The following is an 18,950-nucleotide window of genomic DNA, read 5'->3' as shown; positions in this document are numbered from 1 at the left end:
AGGATGACTGATCCATGCTACCTCCAAAGGCGTCCATAGCTGCAAAAGTAGTGCTGGCACAGGATTTAGTGTTCAAACGGAAGTTTTGATTATGTTCCATAAATGTTCAGAGGGTGGACAAATCATTCACTCGAACTGTCGAAAATGTACCTGAAACAATTCATGAACAATTGGCGCCAGGTGATATAGCACATGGTTATCCAAACAAATTCCATGGCTGTTTGGGAAAATGGAATCCATTAATGGCTGCAAATGATCTCCAAGTAGCCAAACTAACAATTTCCAGTCAATGTTAATTTCATGTAAACACAGACCACACCATTACGGAGCCACGATCAGCTTGCACAGTGCCTTGTTCGCAACTTGGGTCCATACCTTGATGGGGTCTGTGCCACACTCGAACTCTACAGTCGGCTCCAGCAATAGAAATTCGGACTCATTGGACCATGCCACCGTTTTTCAGTCTTCTAGTTTCCTAGTGCTGTGGTCTTGAGCCCAGGAGAAATGCTGTAGGTAATGTCATACTGCTATAGCTCAGTAATGCCAAATTTCGCTGCACGGTCCATTTGTCATATGTTCCACATTGATTTCTGTGGTTATTTCACACGACGTTGCCTGTCTTTTGCACTGACAGATATGGAAATGCTACTTCTCTCATTCGCTAAAGTCCGCAGCTAGTGGTCTTGCGGTGGCGTTATCGCTTCCCGAGCACGAGGTCCGGGTTTCGATTCCCGGCGGGTTGGGGATTTTCACCTGCCTCGACATGACTGGGTGTTTGTGTTGTCCTCATCATTTCATCATCACGCATGAATGTGGCAAGTTTGGACTGAGCAGAGTTTTGGGATTTGTATGGGCGCTGGTAACTGTGCAGTTGAGCGCCCCACAAACCAAACATCATCATCATCATCATTTGCTAAATGAAAATCATCAGCCATTTCAATGTCTGAAATTTGGTGTTCTCATCATGCACTTGACACTGTGGACTTCAGAATATTGATTTTCCTAACGATTTCCGAAACAGGATGTTCCATGCTTCTAGATTCATCTACCATTCCATGTTCAAAATCAGTTAAATCCCAGCATACGTCCATAATCACGTCGGAAGCATGGTTACATGAATCACCTGAGCATAAATAACATCTCTGCCAATTCACTGCCCTCTTATTCCTTGTGTACGTGCTTCCACCACGACCTGGACATGTGCATATTTATTTACAATGACTTCTATCGCCTCGGTGTAGCTGCTTCATCAAGTCTGATATGAAATTACTACCTTTATCTATGATCACTCTTTCAGGGACACCCAATTTCTGCAACCAGTTGTTCACCATGGCCTGTACCTCTGTAGTTGCTTGTCGATTAGGAGTGGTGATAATTTCCATGTACCTCGAGAAACGGTCCATAATCGTCAAAACGTAAGTGTTTCTGACAGGTGCATTTTAATAGGATTTATAATAGCCATCCCTATCATTCCAAAATATTTAGCTGCTTGTTGTAGTTTTGTGATGGCACTTGCTGATGATTCATTCCTGCTTGTTTTGGACGTAGTACACATTCTTACACATTCCTGTTTTTACATATTGGTCTACGTCTTCTGTCCCAGTTTTACATCAGTATTACTCTGCCGTCCTTCAATTCGTCACCCTTCGAACGCCTTACTCCGCAATACAGTACTTTCTTCAACATCTCTTCCCTCAGCTTACCAGGTTCTACAGTGCGCTGTATCAACTTAGTTCACCTACATAACAAGCTGCAGTATGCAATGAAATGTGGCTGTGTTGCACACAGCTTGTATTTAACATCAGCAACTTGCACTCTCTGCCACTCGACAAGGTCAGTGCTTGTACTACCATAAGTTTCCTCCCTAGACCACTTAACATGCTTCTTCTCTGACTTTCGAATAGCCCCTTTGTCAAAGTCATTTACTCTCAGTGCCCATCTAGTGAATCTGCTGGATGGTTTCTTCAACCCCAACTATCTCTTCATTGCTGTATGGCCATTTACTACCTTTAACTTCTTCCTTTACAAATAGTGTCAAAAGCATATGATCATGTATATTAAGCTTATCATTTCCTTCTCCATGTGGAGTAATTCCTTTCCTAGCTGTTCAACTACTGAATAGTGTAAGCCACAGAATGCTCTTCACTGTCTATGACTGGACTTGAAACACACCCCAGCATGGGACTGGGAGTGTTACGTGATAGTACAAACTCTTTCCCATAGTATAGCAAAATCAACATAGACTTGAATCAAAGCTTCTTTCTACCCCTGTAGCGCAGCTTGACACTGTTCTGCCCACTCCAATTTCACAATTTAGTTCCTCTCTAGCAACTGCATAAGTGGCTGAGTCGCTTCTGTGAACATCTTCATGAATTCTCTACAATAATTGGCCAACATCAAAAATGACTTTCAGTCCCTGCTTGTTGTAGGAGTCAGAAACTCTCGTACTGCTTGTACTATCCTCAGGTCCGTCTGTACCCCATCACAACGACCTCTATGCCCCAAATAACTAACATCCACCACAGCAATATGACACTTCTCTGTGTTTAAATCAGACATGTGGAACGTAGCCTTTCAAAAACGTTTTGTAGCCATTGCACATGCTCCTTCGTATCAGCATACTTATATCAACGAGGTTTCAGACAGCTTACAACCCCAGCCGACAACAATTTGAATGTTGCTAGAGCATATCTGAATCCGAATGGCATCCTTCAGTACTGATAATGACCCAATCAACTGAGTATATCATCTTTGACCGGTTTTCGGAAGCCACCTCCAACTCATACTATCCACTCCACAAATCTAACAGTCAGGGAGAATTACTGGAACTACCTAAAGTTGTCAATGGTGTCTGTGAGTTGGGTATGAATGTGTTACTATTTTACTATTTAGAAGATGACAGTTCCAAGAGATCCAATACTTTCTCCAATCATCGGCTGATTTTTTGGGTGTGCCCATTACAGCTGACACCCCCCTCCCCCCCTCCCCCCTATGGACTAGTATTCTCCTCTAATATTCCATCATGTACTTGATGGTCAACGAAGTTATTTATAATTGGCTGTAAATGCCGAGGTTTATGGTATGCTTTGGTGCTTTGGTAATTTGTTCGCTTTTAGGATTCAATGTTGCGTCATGGACGTTGCTGGCATTTAGACATTAAGATTAAACTTACCCTCTAATTCCAGCAAGAACCATTCATATCCACACTCTCTGCTCCCTTCATGTGCTCTACCTCCAGACATAAATCAGTTGCGTATGAATATGGCAAACACGTAACTTGTCTTAATCACCTCTATCTACGATATATAAATTTGCTACCAACAACTCTTCGGTCAGCTTCACCTAATCAGCGTCAACATAATCTTAGCAGAGATATATCACTCTCCTACAGTCTCTCTCCTGTACACATACAGTTCCTCTTCTTACAAAACAATGTGAAACGTCAGTACATCATTTTTCTTCTGGCGGCTCTACTACACACAACATGTCAACAAGCATCTCCAGCAACAAAATCACCCAAAGCAACTTCTTGGTGCCTCCAGGTATCATATAATCGGAATAAGCCTAAGTTTTATTGTCCATTAAGATAGATGAATCTTGTGGCAGCCCTCCACTGGTGACAGATTCTCCTAGCCGGAAAACTCTTCCTCTAGTTTCCACTGTATGTCGGCGAAGGTCATGGCGTGATGTTTGAACAAAAAGTCAGCCCCAGACTGTGCGTTAATCTTACTTCACATGATGCGTTACTTCTACATGTTACTGAAATTTCTCTGCCCCAACCTGAAAAGCCAATACTGCTGAACCAAGTGAATTTACATCACTGTCACACACGCCGCGTAAACTATAGGAAGGTGAGCTTAATTGCTTCCTCTCTGTGAAGTTCACACATCCCGCTAACACGTGTGACCCTGTCTCCCGCAGATATTTAACTGTCTTCTTTCATACAATTCCTACTACACTACTATCAGCCTCTGCATACCTATCTGTAGCATCAAAATTTAATGGTAACGCCGCTTAGTGGACTTGGGGTTTCCATTCACATTTTGCGCACGCCTATTGCCCATTTGCCTAAGCTGTTCTCCGACTCTACAGTAATGTCGCTTGTGTCCAACGCCATCACACTTTTCACACTGAGGCTGACGACACTGCTGCTGGACGTGCCCTAGTCGTCCACACCTGCAATACCTTACGCCAACGAAAAATACACGTTGCTTATCGCACACTCCTGTCTCTACATAAGTTTCCTCTAACCCCATAGTCAATCTGACGGCGGCGTGTACATCTTCTTCCGAACACTCCTAGACATAACGGGTGGCAGGCTCCTCAGGATGATGTGCAGTGCCGTACGTCCACCTTGTTGGAGTACTATCCTATTTGTCTTATTACTCTCCTCCCAGCCCGTAAGTCTGCACATTAACTTTTCCTCCTATGTCATCAAAACTTTCTACTGTCTCCTTGTGTTTCTTCGTTAGTTCACTTAACTGCTCGAGGAAAATTGTTGTGCTGTTCGACATTAATAGCAATGCTAGAGCTCCTGCTTCAAAACTTCTGCCCGGTTTCTAAACCTTCTGTACATTTGATAAAATCTTGCAGTTCCCCTATGAATCTTTTATTTGCCATTTGCATTAATTGACGGTCCACCCAACTCCCAAACTTTGTTGCTGCTTGCAGGTCATTCAATTAGGGTTAGCTGAATCTATTAGAGGATTAGCAGGCGTGAAAAACACCTCCCGTTCCTCTTAGATCTCTAATGCCTACTCGTCTCCGCTTTATCTGCCGACAACTACGCTACCTGATTAACAACTGAACTGTTTCCCATTTGGAAACACTCTGTGCCTCTGACTATGCCATTTACCACAATACGCAATAAAACATACACATTGACAGCGCTGCGAAACAATAGTTTACACACTCATAACCATAGCATACTAACTCATATCATTCATCTAACCATTAAAACCGTTTTCGATTACCATGCGATTTTATTCAGACTCAAGCTACCCTCCTAGTACTTAATGGTGTGTGTCGACCACGCCCCCTCTGGCACGTTCTGTGGATGGCAGGTGGTGGACCACTGAGGCTAGCAGTCAGCCAGAGACTAACTGAGACGCAAATTGCTATGCAGTGCCCGGGATGGGTGAGGTGTCATCTGCGCTGTCAGTACACGAAGCAGCTGCTTTCGTCATTGCGCTCCACTGACGCGGAAGTCCTACCTAATTCATGCAGTGGACTCCAACCCTCAGAAGTGGAACTCGCCCCTGTGAGCGAGGGCACGTGGCAACAGGATGGCAGCACAGGCATAGGAGGGTACGGGCTGGACTGCTAGGGACTCGAATGGCTGCCCTCCAGGGCAGAAGTCCACTATGATCTGAAAGGCGCTCGCCAGTGGGAAGGTGCCAAGTACAAGGAGGTGGACTTAGTGTCCTTAATTGGAATGGATACGTTGAAGATTCAAACTCGTGGTGGGTGCTTGCAGAAACATATCGCCCTCTTCAAGCGGCTGGCCCTGCCGGACTAGAATACCTATGGGAAGAAATGATGGGTGTATAGTTGTTATATACTTACTTTTTGGAGTGATGTACCACTTCTGACCAAGTATGGTACGAGTCCGTCTTTTGAAGTTGTGGAAACCGCCCAGCTGTTGCTGCATCAGTCCCGCCCATTTTCTATCATCAGTATCGCTGGGCACGACCCGGCTCTCCTCCAGTGTGGCAACAGGCTGGTTGCAGCATCTTAAGCTTTTATTTTCATAGTGGCAACCAAAATGTAGTCACTGCGCAACAATGATGACGAAAGCAATCTGGCAACGTTCGTTCTCCAGGAGCCTCCACACACGGATACGTCCATCATAATGCGTACCGTCAAACAGCGAACCGCCTGAAGAGACGACATGCAGCCACTAATGAGTCCAGTCCCGTTGGGTAGCGAACCAGTGTCCAGGTTCCTCTCTCTGCGCCGGCCGTTGTGGCCGTGCGGTTCTAGGCGCTTCAGTCCGGAACCGTGTGACCACTACGGTCTCAGGTTCGAGTCCTGCCTCGGGCATGGATGTGTGTGATGTCCTTAGATTAGTTAGATTTAATTAGTTCTAAGCTCTAGACGACTGATCACCTCAGAAGTTAAGTCGCAAAGTGCTCAGAGCCATTTGAACCTCTCTCTTCTGTCGCATCAATGGAAACTGCTGCAATACTCAGAAGCTGAGTGTCCACTGTGGTCCATACGTATTTGCAAGGTTGGTGTATACACGTATCTTGCTGTTGAAAAGCCGATATTGTGACTCAAGGTATGGGACATCTTTTCGGAGAGGGCATACGGCGTTGCAATGGGCTCCCCGTTTCTCATGCAGCAGCTAAGGCGGTCGTGGGGGTCTTTGAGCAAATAGTATTGGTTTCTCTATTTTTATCCCTGCAAAATCATGTTCAACTGAGTGAAGACACTGAAATTAATGATTATTGAGATGTTCCTTAACAAACCATTTATACTTCAATAAGATATATTTTTAGTAACCATAAGCAGCATCTGTCCAATAAATCTCACCTCAGGTGGCCACACTAATATTTTAGTACTGTATCAGCATCTTCAGCAATATGTCGTCTGTGAAGACGTAAAATGGCAACCATTCGCTTTCTTGAATAGTTATTTATTATTCCCTAATCCTGATTTCGAACCTTTTCAGGATGATCTTCAGGTGACTTTCTGGGAGTTACATCACTGTTTGTAGCATAGTGCTAAGTGCGAGCTCTGTGACAATAAGATGGAACACACTCTTGTCACAGAGCCAGCACCCAGCATTATGCTGGAAACAATGATGTAACTTCCATAAAACCATGTGAAGATGAATCTGATAAGGTTAGAAAACGGGTTCATGGAATAATTAAGAACAATTCAAAAAGGTTTCTGGTTGCAATTTTATGTATTTAAATTCAGTTAACAGTGATGGGTTCTGAAATATCTGTAACAGGTAAGCTTAACTTAGCGTCTGCTCATGAAACTGTTTTTTGTTCTAGTGAACATGTTTTGTCCCTCCTTTGAGCTACAGAATTTTAGTGAGGTTGAAATATTCAAATGTAAACACCATGAACAGACTACACTATCGGCTGTGACACACAAATACCTCTTAATATTACTCATAACAGTTGCAGCTGAAAACTTTTGCTTTATATGCATTGTGCAACGACGTAGAAAACACGTTTCACCGATGGAGGATACCATGGAGAACATAATACACTATTTATACACCATACACTTGTGAAAGTGACGTTGAGAAATCATATTTAATTTTTTGATGACTTCAGTAAGAGAATATAATCACTAAACTATTCACGAAACATATAGGTTGCCAAATACGCTTCACAGCAGCTTACACTAGCTATTCCCATATTTTCTGTGTGATAGGAATGTGGCTTGTTGTCAGCAATTTATTACTTACATAGTTAAAAATGTGTAGCATTTGGAAAATGTAAATTAATAATAAAAAGTGTGTGAATAAATTTTATAGAATACTAAGCATTTAAAATTCAGCGATGACTTTTGCAGCCCCTAAGTAATGAAACTCCGCAAACTTCTAGATCATTATTCCTTAACTAATTTACTAATGTCATTAAACCGTTATATTGTTTCCCTGTCATTACTGTTCATAACGTAGAATGATACAATCTTACAAATTTTTTTCTTTATTATTATTAAACAAAAGAGTGATTAGAATTCGACCCGTGTATTCGAGACATAATTAACAGCTGCGTTAATTTACTCAAAATTTTCATGAAAAGAATTTGTAAATTACATTCCTTAATAAACACTGAAGAGAGGCGCAACTTCATTTTCTGCGAAGCGCTGTCTTGTGTAATTTATTTCTTGCCTTCGTCAGCTGCTGTCAAGCACGTTATCTTTTGTGTCCAACGTAACCAGTGAAGACAGCAATTTCGTTAACATGCAGTTAAGGTTAAATAGTAAATTTGCTTACCCCATAAAACTGATTACTTCATACGCTGATTGGTGATAACCTCAAAAGGTCTCAGTCTAACAGTCAGAACGCCACTAAATGTATATCTTCTTCTGATAACAGACTTTGCTTAAGCACTTGTTAGTAACGTATTATCGTGATCAAACGTATCCGAAGGATCTGAATTGCGTTCCGCCTGAACTGGATGCAGCTCACATGACGTAATGTGTTTCGAATACTGTCACCATACGTTACGTAAGTCATTTACGTCAGTAGAGGACGTTTCTGTGCTTCACTAAATGAGCTTTGTTAAATTACGCTTCTCATATATGTCTTCAGTACTTTACTATAACGTTAACAGATCAAAAAAACCATCTGTATGACCTCTTTATGTTTTGCTTGTATTACGTACTTAGTGGATCACTTATCATTATGATACGAGCGAATACTCTAGAGCTTAGCTTTTGTCGGCTTTCATATTGGTGTGGAGTTATATTTTCTGAAGACAATCTTCAAATTTTTTAAATATTTTTTGATATAATACAGCAATTCCCTGTAAGACTGTCGTAGGAACCTGTTATTGATCTTTTGCATGAGATTTGGTGGATCGCATCATCGCTATTATAAGAACAAACACATTATAAACTGACATTTCTTGATGCATTTCGAAGCTGATATGCAGGTTTACCTCCTGATTTTATTTATCAAAAAAGTACTTTTTGTATGTTGGAAACAAACTGGGTCAGTTGTTTTTGTGCTTACACTTCATGACACAAACTGAGGCTGCTGTACTTGTTGTAAACGACAACCTGTTTCCGTCCGTCTATACACTAGTGAAGTCATACTGTGACATGTACTCCTGCGAGTTGCTAGTATGGTAACTCACTCAAATGGTATGTTGACTAGAGTATGTTGACGAGGTGTTTTACTTATTGTTTTAAGTAAATCAGTTCTAATTCGGTAATTTTCTTGCGTTTTAAAACTGAAGATAGCTATTTGTAACTGACATCTGGATGTGCAGAAATAACAGAAAATCAGTGGTGTTACTTGATTCAAGCGTTCGTATTCTTCCTTAATTTATCAACGGTCACTGAACACAACTGTTCCTTATGGAATCAAATTTGGTTATGAGAAGCATTGCTTATAGGTTAGAAAACGGAGCTTTAAACGGGAAAAGGTTTAATATTTGTGACATATAATTCACTTTGGATTTAATACAGGGGTGCAGTCCCCGGACGGAGGAGACCTAGAGACTTTCTCCTACACTCGACGAGGTATGACAACCAATTCCGTAATTCTGCGTGTTGAAAACGTCCCTTGAATTTCTTTGCGATTTATGCATTTTCGCCACTCAGGTCTGTGGTAAAGTTTTATTTGCATCTTGTCTCACCCATGGACATTTACACCAAAAAGCACTTCTCTACAAATTTTACGTAGTTCCCTAGTTGTGAATGTTAGAATGGTTCACCTGTTGTCTCGGGCAATCATCGCATCAAATAGAGGACATGCGGCAAAAATAACTTTTCATCATTAATAGCTGTGTGTAAATGGATGCATTCAGCTACCGTACCTTCTGCTTTTAGCTTGCCTAAATTACTGAAACTCTCGTAGCTCGTTCCGTTGTTCAGAGGAATTAATTTTCGTCTATGAATAGTAAAATGATCAGGAAGAATATCTCTTCTAACAACTCGTTTGTATAGGTTGGTAGATAAACTTTTGCAAAGTAGTTCGGTATTCCTAAAGTAGTTGTAAAGACATTTCTTTCCCCGAAAGTCGATAAAATTTTTTTCTTTTGTGCATTACCTTGTCATAGTACGTATGTATCATTTATTTCAACTATTCTTTATTTGTTAATACGTCACATTGTTTCTTCATTCATTTTGCTACTGTTTTATATATTATATTGTACGAATATGAATGATCTGGTTTTATATGCTTTGTAAATCTTTGGTTAGGCTAGGAGAAATACTGTGTCAGAGAGAGAGAGAGCGAACGACTAGCGATAGAGAACGTGCGAGTTGTTGTGGTATCGTGGCCGGTTCGCGGGTGGAGAAACGTAGCAGAAAGCTCGGCGTGAAAGACGGTGATACGCGGAGGAACATTTAATTACAGTGCGTCCGCTGTGTTAATAGGAGATCGTGCATTATTAAGTGAACAGTAAAACCTGCAAAGTATATCGAGTGTTTGCGGTGACTATTTTACATACTGTGTGAACTTGGGACAATTAGCCGGCAACCAGACACCATTGCGTGTGGAGACACTAACTGTTAGAATTGCGTGAAAGTGGAACAAACCAAAATGTTAAGTAAAGGAACAGTGCTGTGATTTGATCAAGAAACATTTATTATATCATCCAAACTGTCTTAAAGACGACGACGTAAAGTGAACTGATGTTTAACGGACTGTTATAATGATAAATGTATGTGACTGTTTTCCTGTGGCAACATGGAGAAAGAACTGTGCGAAGTATTGGCATTAACCGGCTATACATCGTAAATACTAAAGACATTGCATAATTCCGACGTACACTCAGCGCGTGATTAATAAACTTTTAATAATAAAACGTTGCGCGCGTAACGGCAACGCACACAATGGAACTATTATTATCGCTCCAGTGCTGCCAGCTGATTCGACTACAACGGAGACGTGGACCTCCCACGTGGTAGTACGCTTTATTGAAAGTGCTCTGTTACTGCTAGGATTAATCTAGCACGAGATTCGGTTTACCGATATGTTTTAGCAGGAACCACACAACACCCTCTGACAGAGCACGCTGAGCTACCATGCCCGCTTGAATATTTGTGCCGGCCGGAGTGGCCGTGCGGTTCTAGGCGCTACAGTCTGGAGCCGAGCGACCGCTACGGTCGCAGGTTCGAATCCTGCCTCGGGCATGGATGTGTGTGATGTCCTTAGGTTAGCTAGGGTTAATTAGTTCTAAGTTCTAGGCGACTGATGACCTCAGACGTTAAGTCGCATAGTGCTCAGAGCCATTTGAACTATTTTTGAAAATATGTGCCTCGGCCGGGAGTCGTACCCGGACCACTCAGCTACCGAGGGCGGACATCTCTGAACCTAATGTAACAGTACACTAATTTTGGACCAGTTATCGATTAGGCACTTAATATTCCGCTTTAAAAGCCATTATGTTTGTAAGAAACAAACCGACCCCTTCCGTCGACACTGAGCAGGCGTGACGAGCAGTATTTGTTTGGGCTCGAACGGTCTGTACTCTCTGCAAAACTGAAATGAAGCTTGTCTGACGAAACACGAGAGGCACTTCACCTGACGATTCATAGAACTGACACACGTTATACTGACAACTAACTAGTTCTACAGACAACTGAGAACGCTTCGTAAATAAAGGGACGCGAATCGTGTATGCACCGAAGGAAACAGCCTTTTTATTTACCTGTACAGGTGGACCACATCTCTAAAACGATAACAATAATAGTAATGGTGATAGTGTTAAATTGTAACTAATGCTGGAAGTATAGCGCCGTTTAGTCTCACTGTTCACTCAGTGGCACGTGGGGCACATTTTCTTCACTTTCGTTTTCCATCACCAAGTATAGATCGCACAACGGGGCTTACGGGCCTTGGGCGCCACTTTTGACAGATCTGGCAGCTATTTATGGGGATATTTTACTGCCTACTACGATACTTACTGTAACATGCAAGAGCACATGAAGGTTATTAAGAATAGAACATTCTTCCATCTACAGCAACGATGTCACCGTATCCTAATATGTTGTCTACCATTTTCAAATATAGTTAATCATATCAGTAGTCAAATTGACTCACTATAACGTAGTTAGTAAGTTAGGTTACACTACGCAGCCAAGAATTCGCAACCGGAAATGCCGAGACGTATAGTGTTTCCTTTTCTCCATTCTATGGAACGTATTGTAGTACAAATATTGCTTTCCCATACCAACACTGCAAGAAACATTAGTCTTGCCAAACTGTGGCACAATTCTTTTAATATAAATATAAACCCTCAGAATATTATTAACACTTGCTGTGAATTGTATGTAACTGAAGTCAACTGCATTTCGAATGCAGAGGAAACAATCAGAATAAGAGCCAAGGAAATACCAGGACGGATGCAATGGAAATAACAGTCTCTTGCACTGTAGTGAGACAGATTGTTGTGTAACTAGCTGCCTTAACGTTGTGTTTCAGGTTTCTCGGGGACCCTTTACCGAATATGAAGCGTCCGTACTTACCACTGCTATTGCTGGCGGCAACCACGACAGTTTTCGGCCCTGCTGTGTAAGTATTACTATTGAAACCAAGTATCTCTAGTAACTACCCGCTTTATTTCCCACTCTCCTTCCAACTTACTGGTGCAGATCGCAGCGTAGAATGTTGTCATCTTATATTTGTCCTTTCTGTTGAGGCTCTTTTAGTCAAGTGTTGTGATTTCCCTAGAATTAGAAACAGCAGCTGGTCACAAACGCTACGCATCCTCGAGCGCGTTGCTGTTTACACATTTGTGACATCTCTGACCAAACAGTCTCCAATACTTGGGAAGTTCGCTGTGATGAATGTTCATTGCCTACCACCGTTTAATATCCAAGTTACGTTCTGCAAGTTTACGTCATCATCCCTTAAGCTACCTATCTTACCGGAAGCCTACTAGAAAGTGAACTAGGATTTCGTAATCATTTCTTTGTTAGTATACCTGACCACTCGGGACTTCCGGGGGAATACTTTTTAGAGGGTTTTTGGCACCAGGAAGAGATAAGTAATGAAGCAAAAGAATTAGTATTTTTGCAATATACTCACGAAAAGAAGAAACGTTTACATTAAGAAAGTGCGGTGATAACGTAATACCTTTACAACATGGATGCAACTATTTGTCTTCTGAATCCACCACGTTGTCACCGAAATGTAGCATCCACAAGTAACAGGTCTCAGTAAACTTTCCCAGTTCAAGACCAACCCTAATATCACAAACAGAATATTTATTTTGTTTGCGGTGCGGATGAAAACGGCAACGCCAAGGTTTCTCGGCAAACAGTGATCCATTTATTGTCCCGAAGGCACAGGGCTGACGACGCAGTCTACCTACAATCCGTCCTACATAGAATTACCTGACAGAAGTCATGGGACTCCTCCTAATATCGTATCCGACGTCTTTTTTCCCGGCGTATTGCAGCAACCCTACGTGGAATGTACACAACAAATCTTTGGAAGTCCCAGACAGAGCTATTGAGCCATGCTGCCTCTATAGTAGTCCGTATTTGCGAATGTTTTGCCGGTGCAGGATTTTGAGCACGACCTGTCCACTCAATTATGTCCCATAGGTATGCGATGAGATTCGCGTCCGGAGGTCTGAGTGGCCAAACCTCTCGCTCGGATGGTCCAGAATGTTCTTCCTACAAATCACGAACAGTTGTGGCCCAGTGACATGGGGCACTGTCACCCATACAAATTCCGTTGTTGTTTCTGAACATTAAGTCCGAGAATGGCACTAAATGTTCTCAATGTAGCTGAACATAACTATTTCCCGTCAATGATCGGTTATTTAGGACCACAGGACCAGGTCAGTTCCATGTAAGCGAAGCCCACACCATTATGGAGCCACACCAGCTTTCACATTACCTTGTGGACAACTTAAGTCCATGGTTTCGTGGCGTTTGCGCCACATTCGACCCTACCATCAGCTCTTAGTAACTTATATCGTGACTCATCTCACCAGACCACGCTCTTCGTGGTGGCTACCGTCGAACCGATGAACTCACGAGCCCAGGAGAGACGCTGCAGGTGATGTGGTGCTGTTAGCAGAGGCACTCGCGTCAGTCGTCTGCTGCCATAGCCCCTTAACGCCACATTTCACCGCATTGTACTAAGGGATACGTTCGTCGTACGTCCCACATTGATTACTGTAGATATCGTACGCTGCGCAAACGCAGATGATCTAGTTCGTGAAGTAAAGACCATCAGCCATTGCTTTCACCTTAGGTGCAGTCAATGCTTGAAATATGATATTCGCGGCACACTCCTTACAGTGTGGATCTTGGAATGTTGAATTTCCTAACGATTTCCAAAATGGAATGTCCCATGCCTCTCCCTTCAGATACTATTTCGTGTTCAAAATATCGTCGTGCGTATGTAATCAAGGCGGTAACTTTTCACGCGAGTCACCTGAGCAAAATTACGTGTCTGCCAATGCACTGCACTTTTATACTTTGTTTAGGCGATACTACCAACATCTGCTTATGTGCTTCTCGCTATCCCATGACTTTATTTACCTCGGTGTATTACGACAATGTGTAGAAAGACCCTGGTAGCACCGCACTGCGAGAATCCGCTGTGCTTGCCACACCCGTCAGACAGTGAATTACTCATATCTTGGGGCGACGGACCTACAAATCGTTCCGCACCAGCAGCGTGCGTGACATTCAGCGACGCTCGCAGCTATGTACGGATATGGAGATACTGTCACTTTACTTCAGGCTCCCCCAGGACAACGGAATGCTTCTGTAGCTCTCACATCTTGTAAATAATCATGTAGTCGACAATCTTTCGGACACCGCCTCCACCTCTGACGTATTTCTCTAGTCCCCGCCAGCCCATCGTACCCACTGCACCCATCTGGTTGTACACTTACGCCATTCTGACGGCCGGAAGAACGTCTACCACCCTTCCACAGCGTTCATATCACGCCGAACACTACAGTTCCTACTAACAAGTCAATGCTGTCTACGAACCTCGTGACGACATCCGTTATAATCTACTTGTTAGCAGAAATGCACCAATTAAATTTTGTATCGTTTTTTGAAAACCTTGAGTCTATCTTGGATGCCCTTTATCTGTGCTAACGTTTTTAAATTAGTAATGCATCGATAACTTAGATCTGTCCTTCGTGTGACTGAAATCCATTTGTTTCCTTGATTCTGGATAAAACAACTTTATCCATTTATTAAATTACGCATCTAGGATTAATTCAGTTTTTTTATAGATGACTTATGTATTCCACAGCACACCAAAATCAGATTATGGGAAACATTGCTATATAAACTTAGTAGGCCGTCTTGCCTTTTCTAGAACTTAGCAAACAATTTACCGGTCAGTATGAAAATTATATTCTTTGAAGACAAATATAACGATAAAACGATTTCCTGAATGTAACAAGACGTGCAATTACTAAACGTATAGCTTAAATTGTCACATAATTTAATATACATACAAAGAGCTGGCTGATCATAACAGTTTGAAATACCAACTCATACATAAACACATTCAAATTCTATATCTAGATAGAAATTGATTTACGACATGCCCGACACACAGACGCCAATTACACAGTATAGGGCCAGCCGAGGTGGCCGAGCGGTTCTAGGCGCTTAAATCTGGAACCACGCTGCTGCTACGGTCGCAGGTACCTTGCGTCGGGCATGGATGTGTGTGATGTCCTTAGGTTATTTAGGTATAAGTATGTCTAAGTCTAGGGGACTGACGACCTCTTGATGTTAAGACCCATAGTGCTTAGAGCCATTTTTGAACACAAAATAGGATACCAAGTTCGACCATTTATCACATGAAACATGAAACATTCATCGCCGAGTTATTCTTTATACAAGAAACAAATTAAAAATCAATACTACAGTAACAGTATATTACCAGTATAATTAGTCGATAGTTCACTCAAATTTTATATTTCCTTCAAAAATGATTAAAATGGCTCTGAGCTCTATGCGACTTAACTTCTGAGGTCATTAGTCCCATAGAACTTAGAACTACTTAAACCTAACTAACCTAAGGACATCATACACAGCCACGCCCGAGGCAGGATTCGAACCTGTGGCCGTAGCGGTTGCGCGGTTCCAGAGTGTAGCGCTGAAAACCGCTCGGCCACACCGGCCGGCTTATATATCCTCTCAATGACTGTCGAGTCCTTGCGTTTTATTTTTGTTATCCACAAATGAAACGAAACTAAATGGCCACTAAAATCTGAGAGGTCATTAACAAATATTTCAGTGTTGTTATTGCGAAATGGTAAATGTTATTCATTTTATTCGTAAAGGATGCAGCCGTTGTGTGGTTGTAAGCAAATTAACCTATTTCGGCTCGATATCTCATTTCTTATTACATTACGTTGAAAGGGTACAGTACCGTCCGACATTGAAAATAGGTACAATATTCTCCGTTATTCTTGTCAGAACAACATATTTTTTGTAATAATAACTCAATTTCACTTAATACACCGAAGCCGGATAGCAGTCTAGGAAAGAAGTACAATTTATATATTTAATTTGTCACATGTGCACTCCCACAAAATAAATCCCTATGTCCAATTAGGTGAGATCTGCGAAATGAATGAACGTATGGTCGTCTGCTAAATGCAGATAGTGAATATTCAATACGTGATCATCAGTGAGACGGTCCTTTGGTCACCTTTGGTGGAACCAAAGAGATGAAATTTACCTGAGCTTTGAGCGCCTGAAATGTGGCTGACCAATACGGTAACATGGTGCGTCCCCACCTCGACGGACCTGAAAAACGGCCATGTTTCAGCATTCTGGCGCTGAATCTTGTGTTGGTAAGACTTGTCTTAGGTGTGCTCCGTAAAGACAAAACAGTGGAGACATGGTATGCATGTGAAATACTTAAGAGTAGTTTGTAATAATAATTTCTCTGTTTCAAGAACTTTTGTGGGGAGAATTAAATGTCAGGCAGGTAATATTAAGGGGATCGTATTAACCTTCGGAAGTGACCAACGGTCACAATGAAACCACGTGTAGCAATAGGTTGAAATACTTCCGAGTGCTTAAGTGAAGCTGAATTACTAGCGTGTGTACTGTAAGTTGGAAATATTTAAGAAATGCCGTGTGCAGGACTTGAAATTAGAGACGAGTACTTCCACGTGGTGAGTACTGTGCGAGTCTCAATCTGTGTATGAGACAAAGGATAAAGAGAAGTACTCGTCCGTGGTATCATTTGAGGACTCGCGTGTGTGATGAATATGTTCTTAATATTACTTTGCGTGTTATGTTTCCGTGTGACGCTTGATTCAAACTACAATACCCTGAGAGAGAAGCAAGGTGAGTCAGCCGTCTATCCAGCAACGCCACTTGGCTTGCATTGCACAGGAAGACTTGCATATATCCTCCAGAGTTCGTAGTAGGAAAGGAAAGTTACGAAGTGGGGCATTGACGTGTGAAACTGGGATGCACATTAATTGAAGTGGGAAAGCTGAATGTGATGTGATTATAACGTTGTGACTATTGTTGATGTTGTATTGCATGTTGCCAGTGTGGTGTATTTCATGTAATTTAAGTATGTGTGGTTTGCATGGGAGAGTAGCAAGATAGTTTCAGAGGTAGTGGGTTATGCATGTTTCTTTTGTACCGCTTGGTCTGGAGGAAATTTTCGTAATGATGGGTGTGAGAGTCGAAGTATGAGATATAGCACAAGATCCACTATCCTATCCAGAAAGTGCACTGTAGTGTTAGACAATTACGAGACCATAAGATAGAGAATCATCAATGTAAGGACATGCCCACTGGGCGGAGTTTCTCATGTGCAATTGTAGTAGAAAATGTAATGGTGTGTTTAGGTTATAGAATTTATAGGAATAAAAAAGGTAGCGAAAAGAATGTGATTGGTGGCCTTTTCCTTCGAATAGTATGTTGTCACGATATCCAGAATTTATAATGTGTGCGCCATTCATATTCAGTGCGATGGCCACGTGTTGATCAATGCGGTTGTGTTGGAAAGAAGATGTGGTATTGCAAGTGCGTAGTGAACCGTCAGATTTGCGTAAATTACTAATAGTCAGATGTGCGTTATCCGTATCCGTTGTGTAATATTCAAACAGGAGAATAATTTGTAACTTAATTGTGAGAACTAGAGCTCATGGTACTTGATAAATAAGAATGAATCCACTCGCTTGGAAGACCACTCATCTTGCAGGCCTGACTGCTTGATGCCGCAGTATGAGCAAGGCATGTCGGTGCCTCTCAACGTATTATCGTATAACAAGGCCTTCAAAGCATCCCAATATTTCAGTAACTGAAATAAATATTTCTATGAATTATTTTGTCGTGTCGGATAACCAAGCAGTGTATATTCCATCTGCGCTCTTCTTGAACACGAAGAACATATTCTTCGATATGTTGACACAACATTTTCTCTCTTTTCCAATAATCTTCAAAATACAGTATGTACACCTTTTATGTGTTGTTGTTGTTGCAGTAGTTATTGTTGTTGTGGTCTTCAGTGCGAAGACTGGTTTGATGCAGCTCTCCATGCTACTTTATACTGAGCGAGTCTCTTCATCTCCGAATAACTAATGAAATCTACTTGCCTCTGAATCTGTTTAGAGCATTCATCTCTTGATCTCCCACTACGATTTCCCCCACCCCAATTCTCTCCTGTTCTAACTTGGTTATCCCTTTATGTCTCAGAATGTGTCCTATCAACCGTTTCCTTCTGTTGGTCAAGTTGTGACACAAATTTCTTCTTTCCTCAACTCTTGATATAAGAAGATGTATAGTGTGTATCTAGGAAGTAACAATTTCTTCAATGATGGCGAACGGTCACAAGAGGTATTTACTTGGGACTGACTTATCTTTTCTGCAATTGTAGTGAAAGCATGTCAGTTTAGGTCTTCAATGAACAGGAAGGGTAAAGAGTAATAATTTTATTCACTTCATTCTTTAACGGATTCATCATTATTTTTATTCTGTAATAGTACCTTAACGTGTTTGGAGAACTAGTGCTTTATAATTTTGCCTCCATAAATTGTTCCTCATTCGTACCAAGAGCTTTTATTTCATTCAACCTAGTGATATTATCAAATTATAATGTCTAAAACTCATTTTTAATTTTTGTCGACATCCCCATGGACTTTCTCTTTTGTTAGGGTCCCATGTAATCAGGATACCAGGTGCTGTTTGTTTGGTCTCCTAATCAAAATTCGACTGACGAGTGGTTTAAATATAGGATATTTGAAGAAATGAGTTGACACGTTGAAAGCAAGGAGACAACACTCTATTACCCA

The 18,950-nt window shown here is 41.7% G+C and overlaps 1 protein-coding gene across 1 annotated transcript in view; it reads left to right on the top strand.

Moving 5' to 3' along the window:
- LOC126176187 (glycine receptor subunit alpha-3-like) overlaps positions 1-18,950 on the top strand; it is a 701,283-nt gene that overhangs the window by 107,770 nt on the left and 574,563 nt on the right. The window contains exon 2 of the mRNA XM_049923329.1: positions 12,122-12,211. Within this exon, the coding sequence (XP_049779286.1) occupies positions 12,147-12,211 (65 nt within the window). The 5' untranslated portion in view covers positions 12,122-12,146. The remainder of the gene's footprint in view (positions 1-12,121; positions 12,212-18,950) is intronic.

The sequence above is a fragment of the Schistocerca cancellata genome, chromosome 3 (genome assembly GCF_023864275.1).
Source record: "Schistocerca cancellata isolate TAMUIC-IGC-003103 chromosome 3, iqSchCanc2.1, whole genome shotgun sequence".
NCBI classification, from domain to species: domain Eukaryota; kingdom Metazoa; phylum Arthropoda; class Insecta; order Orthoptera; family Acrididae; genus Schistocerca; species Schistocerca cancellata.
Note: the sequence above shows the minus strand (reverse complement) of the source record. Positions and strands in the feature narration are given on the sequence as shown.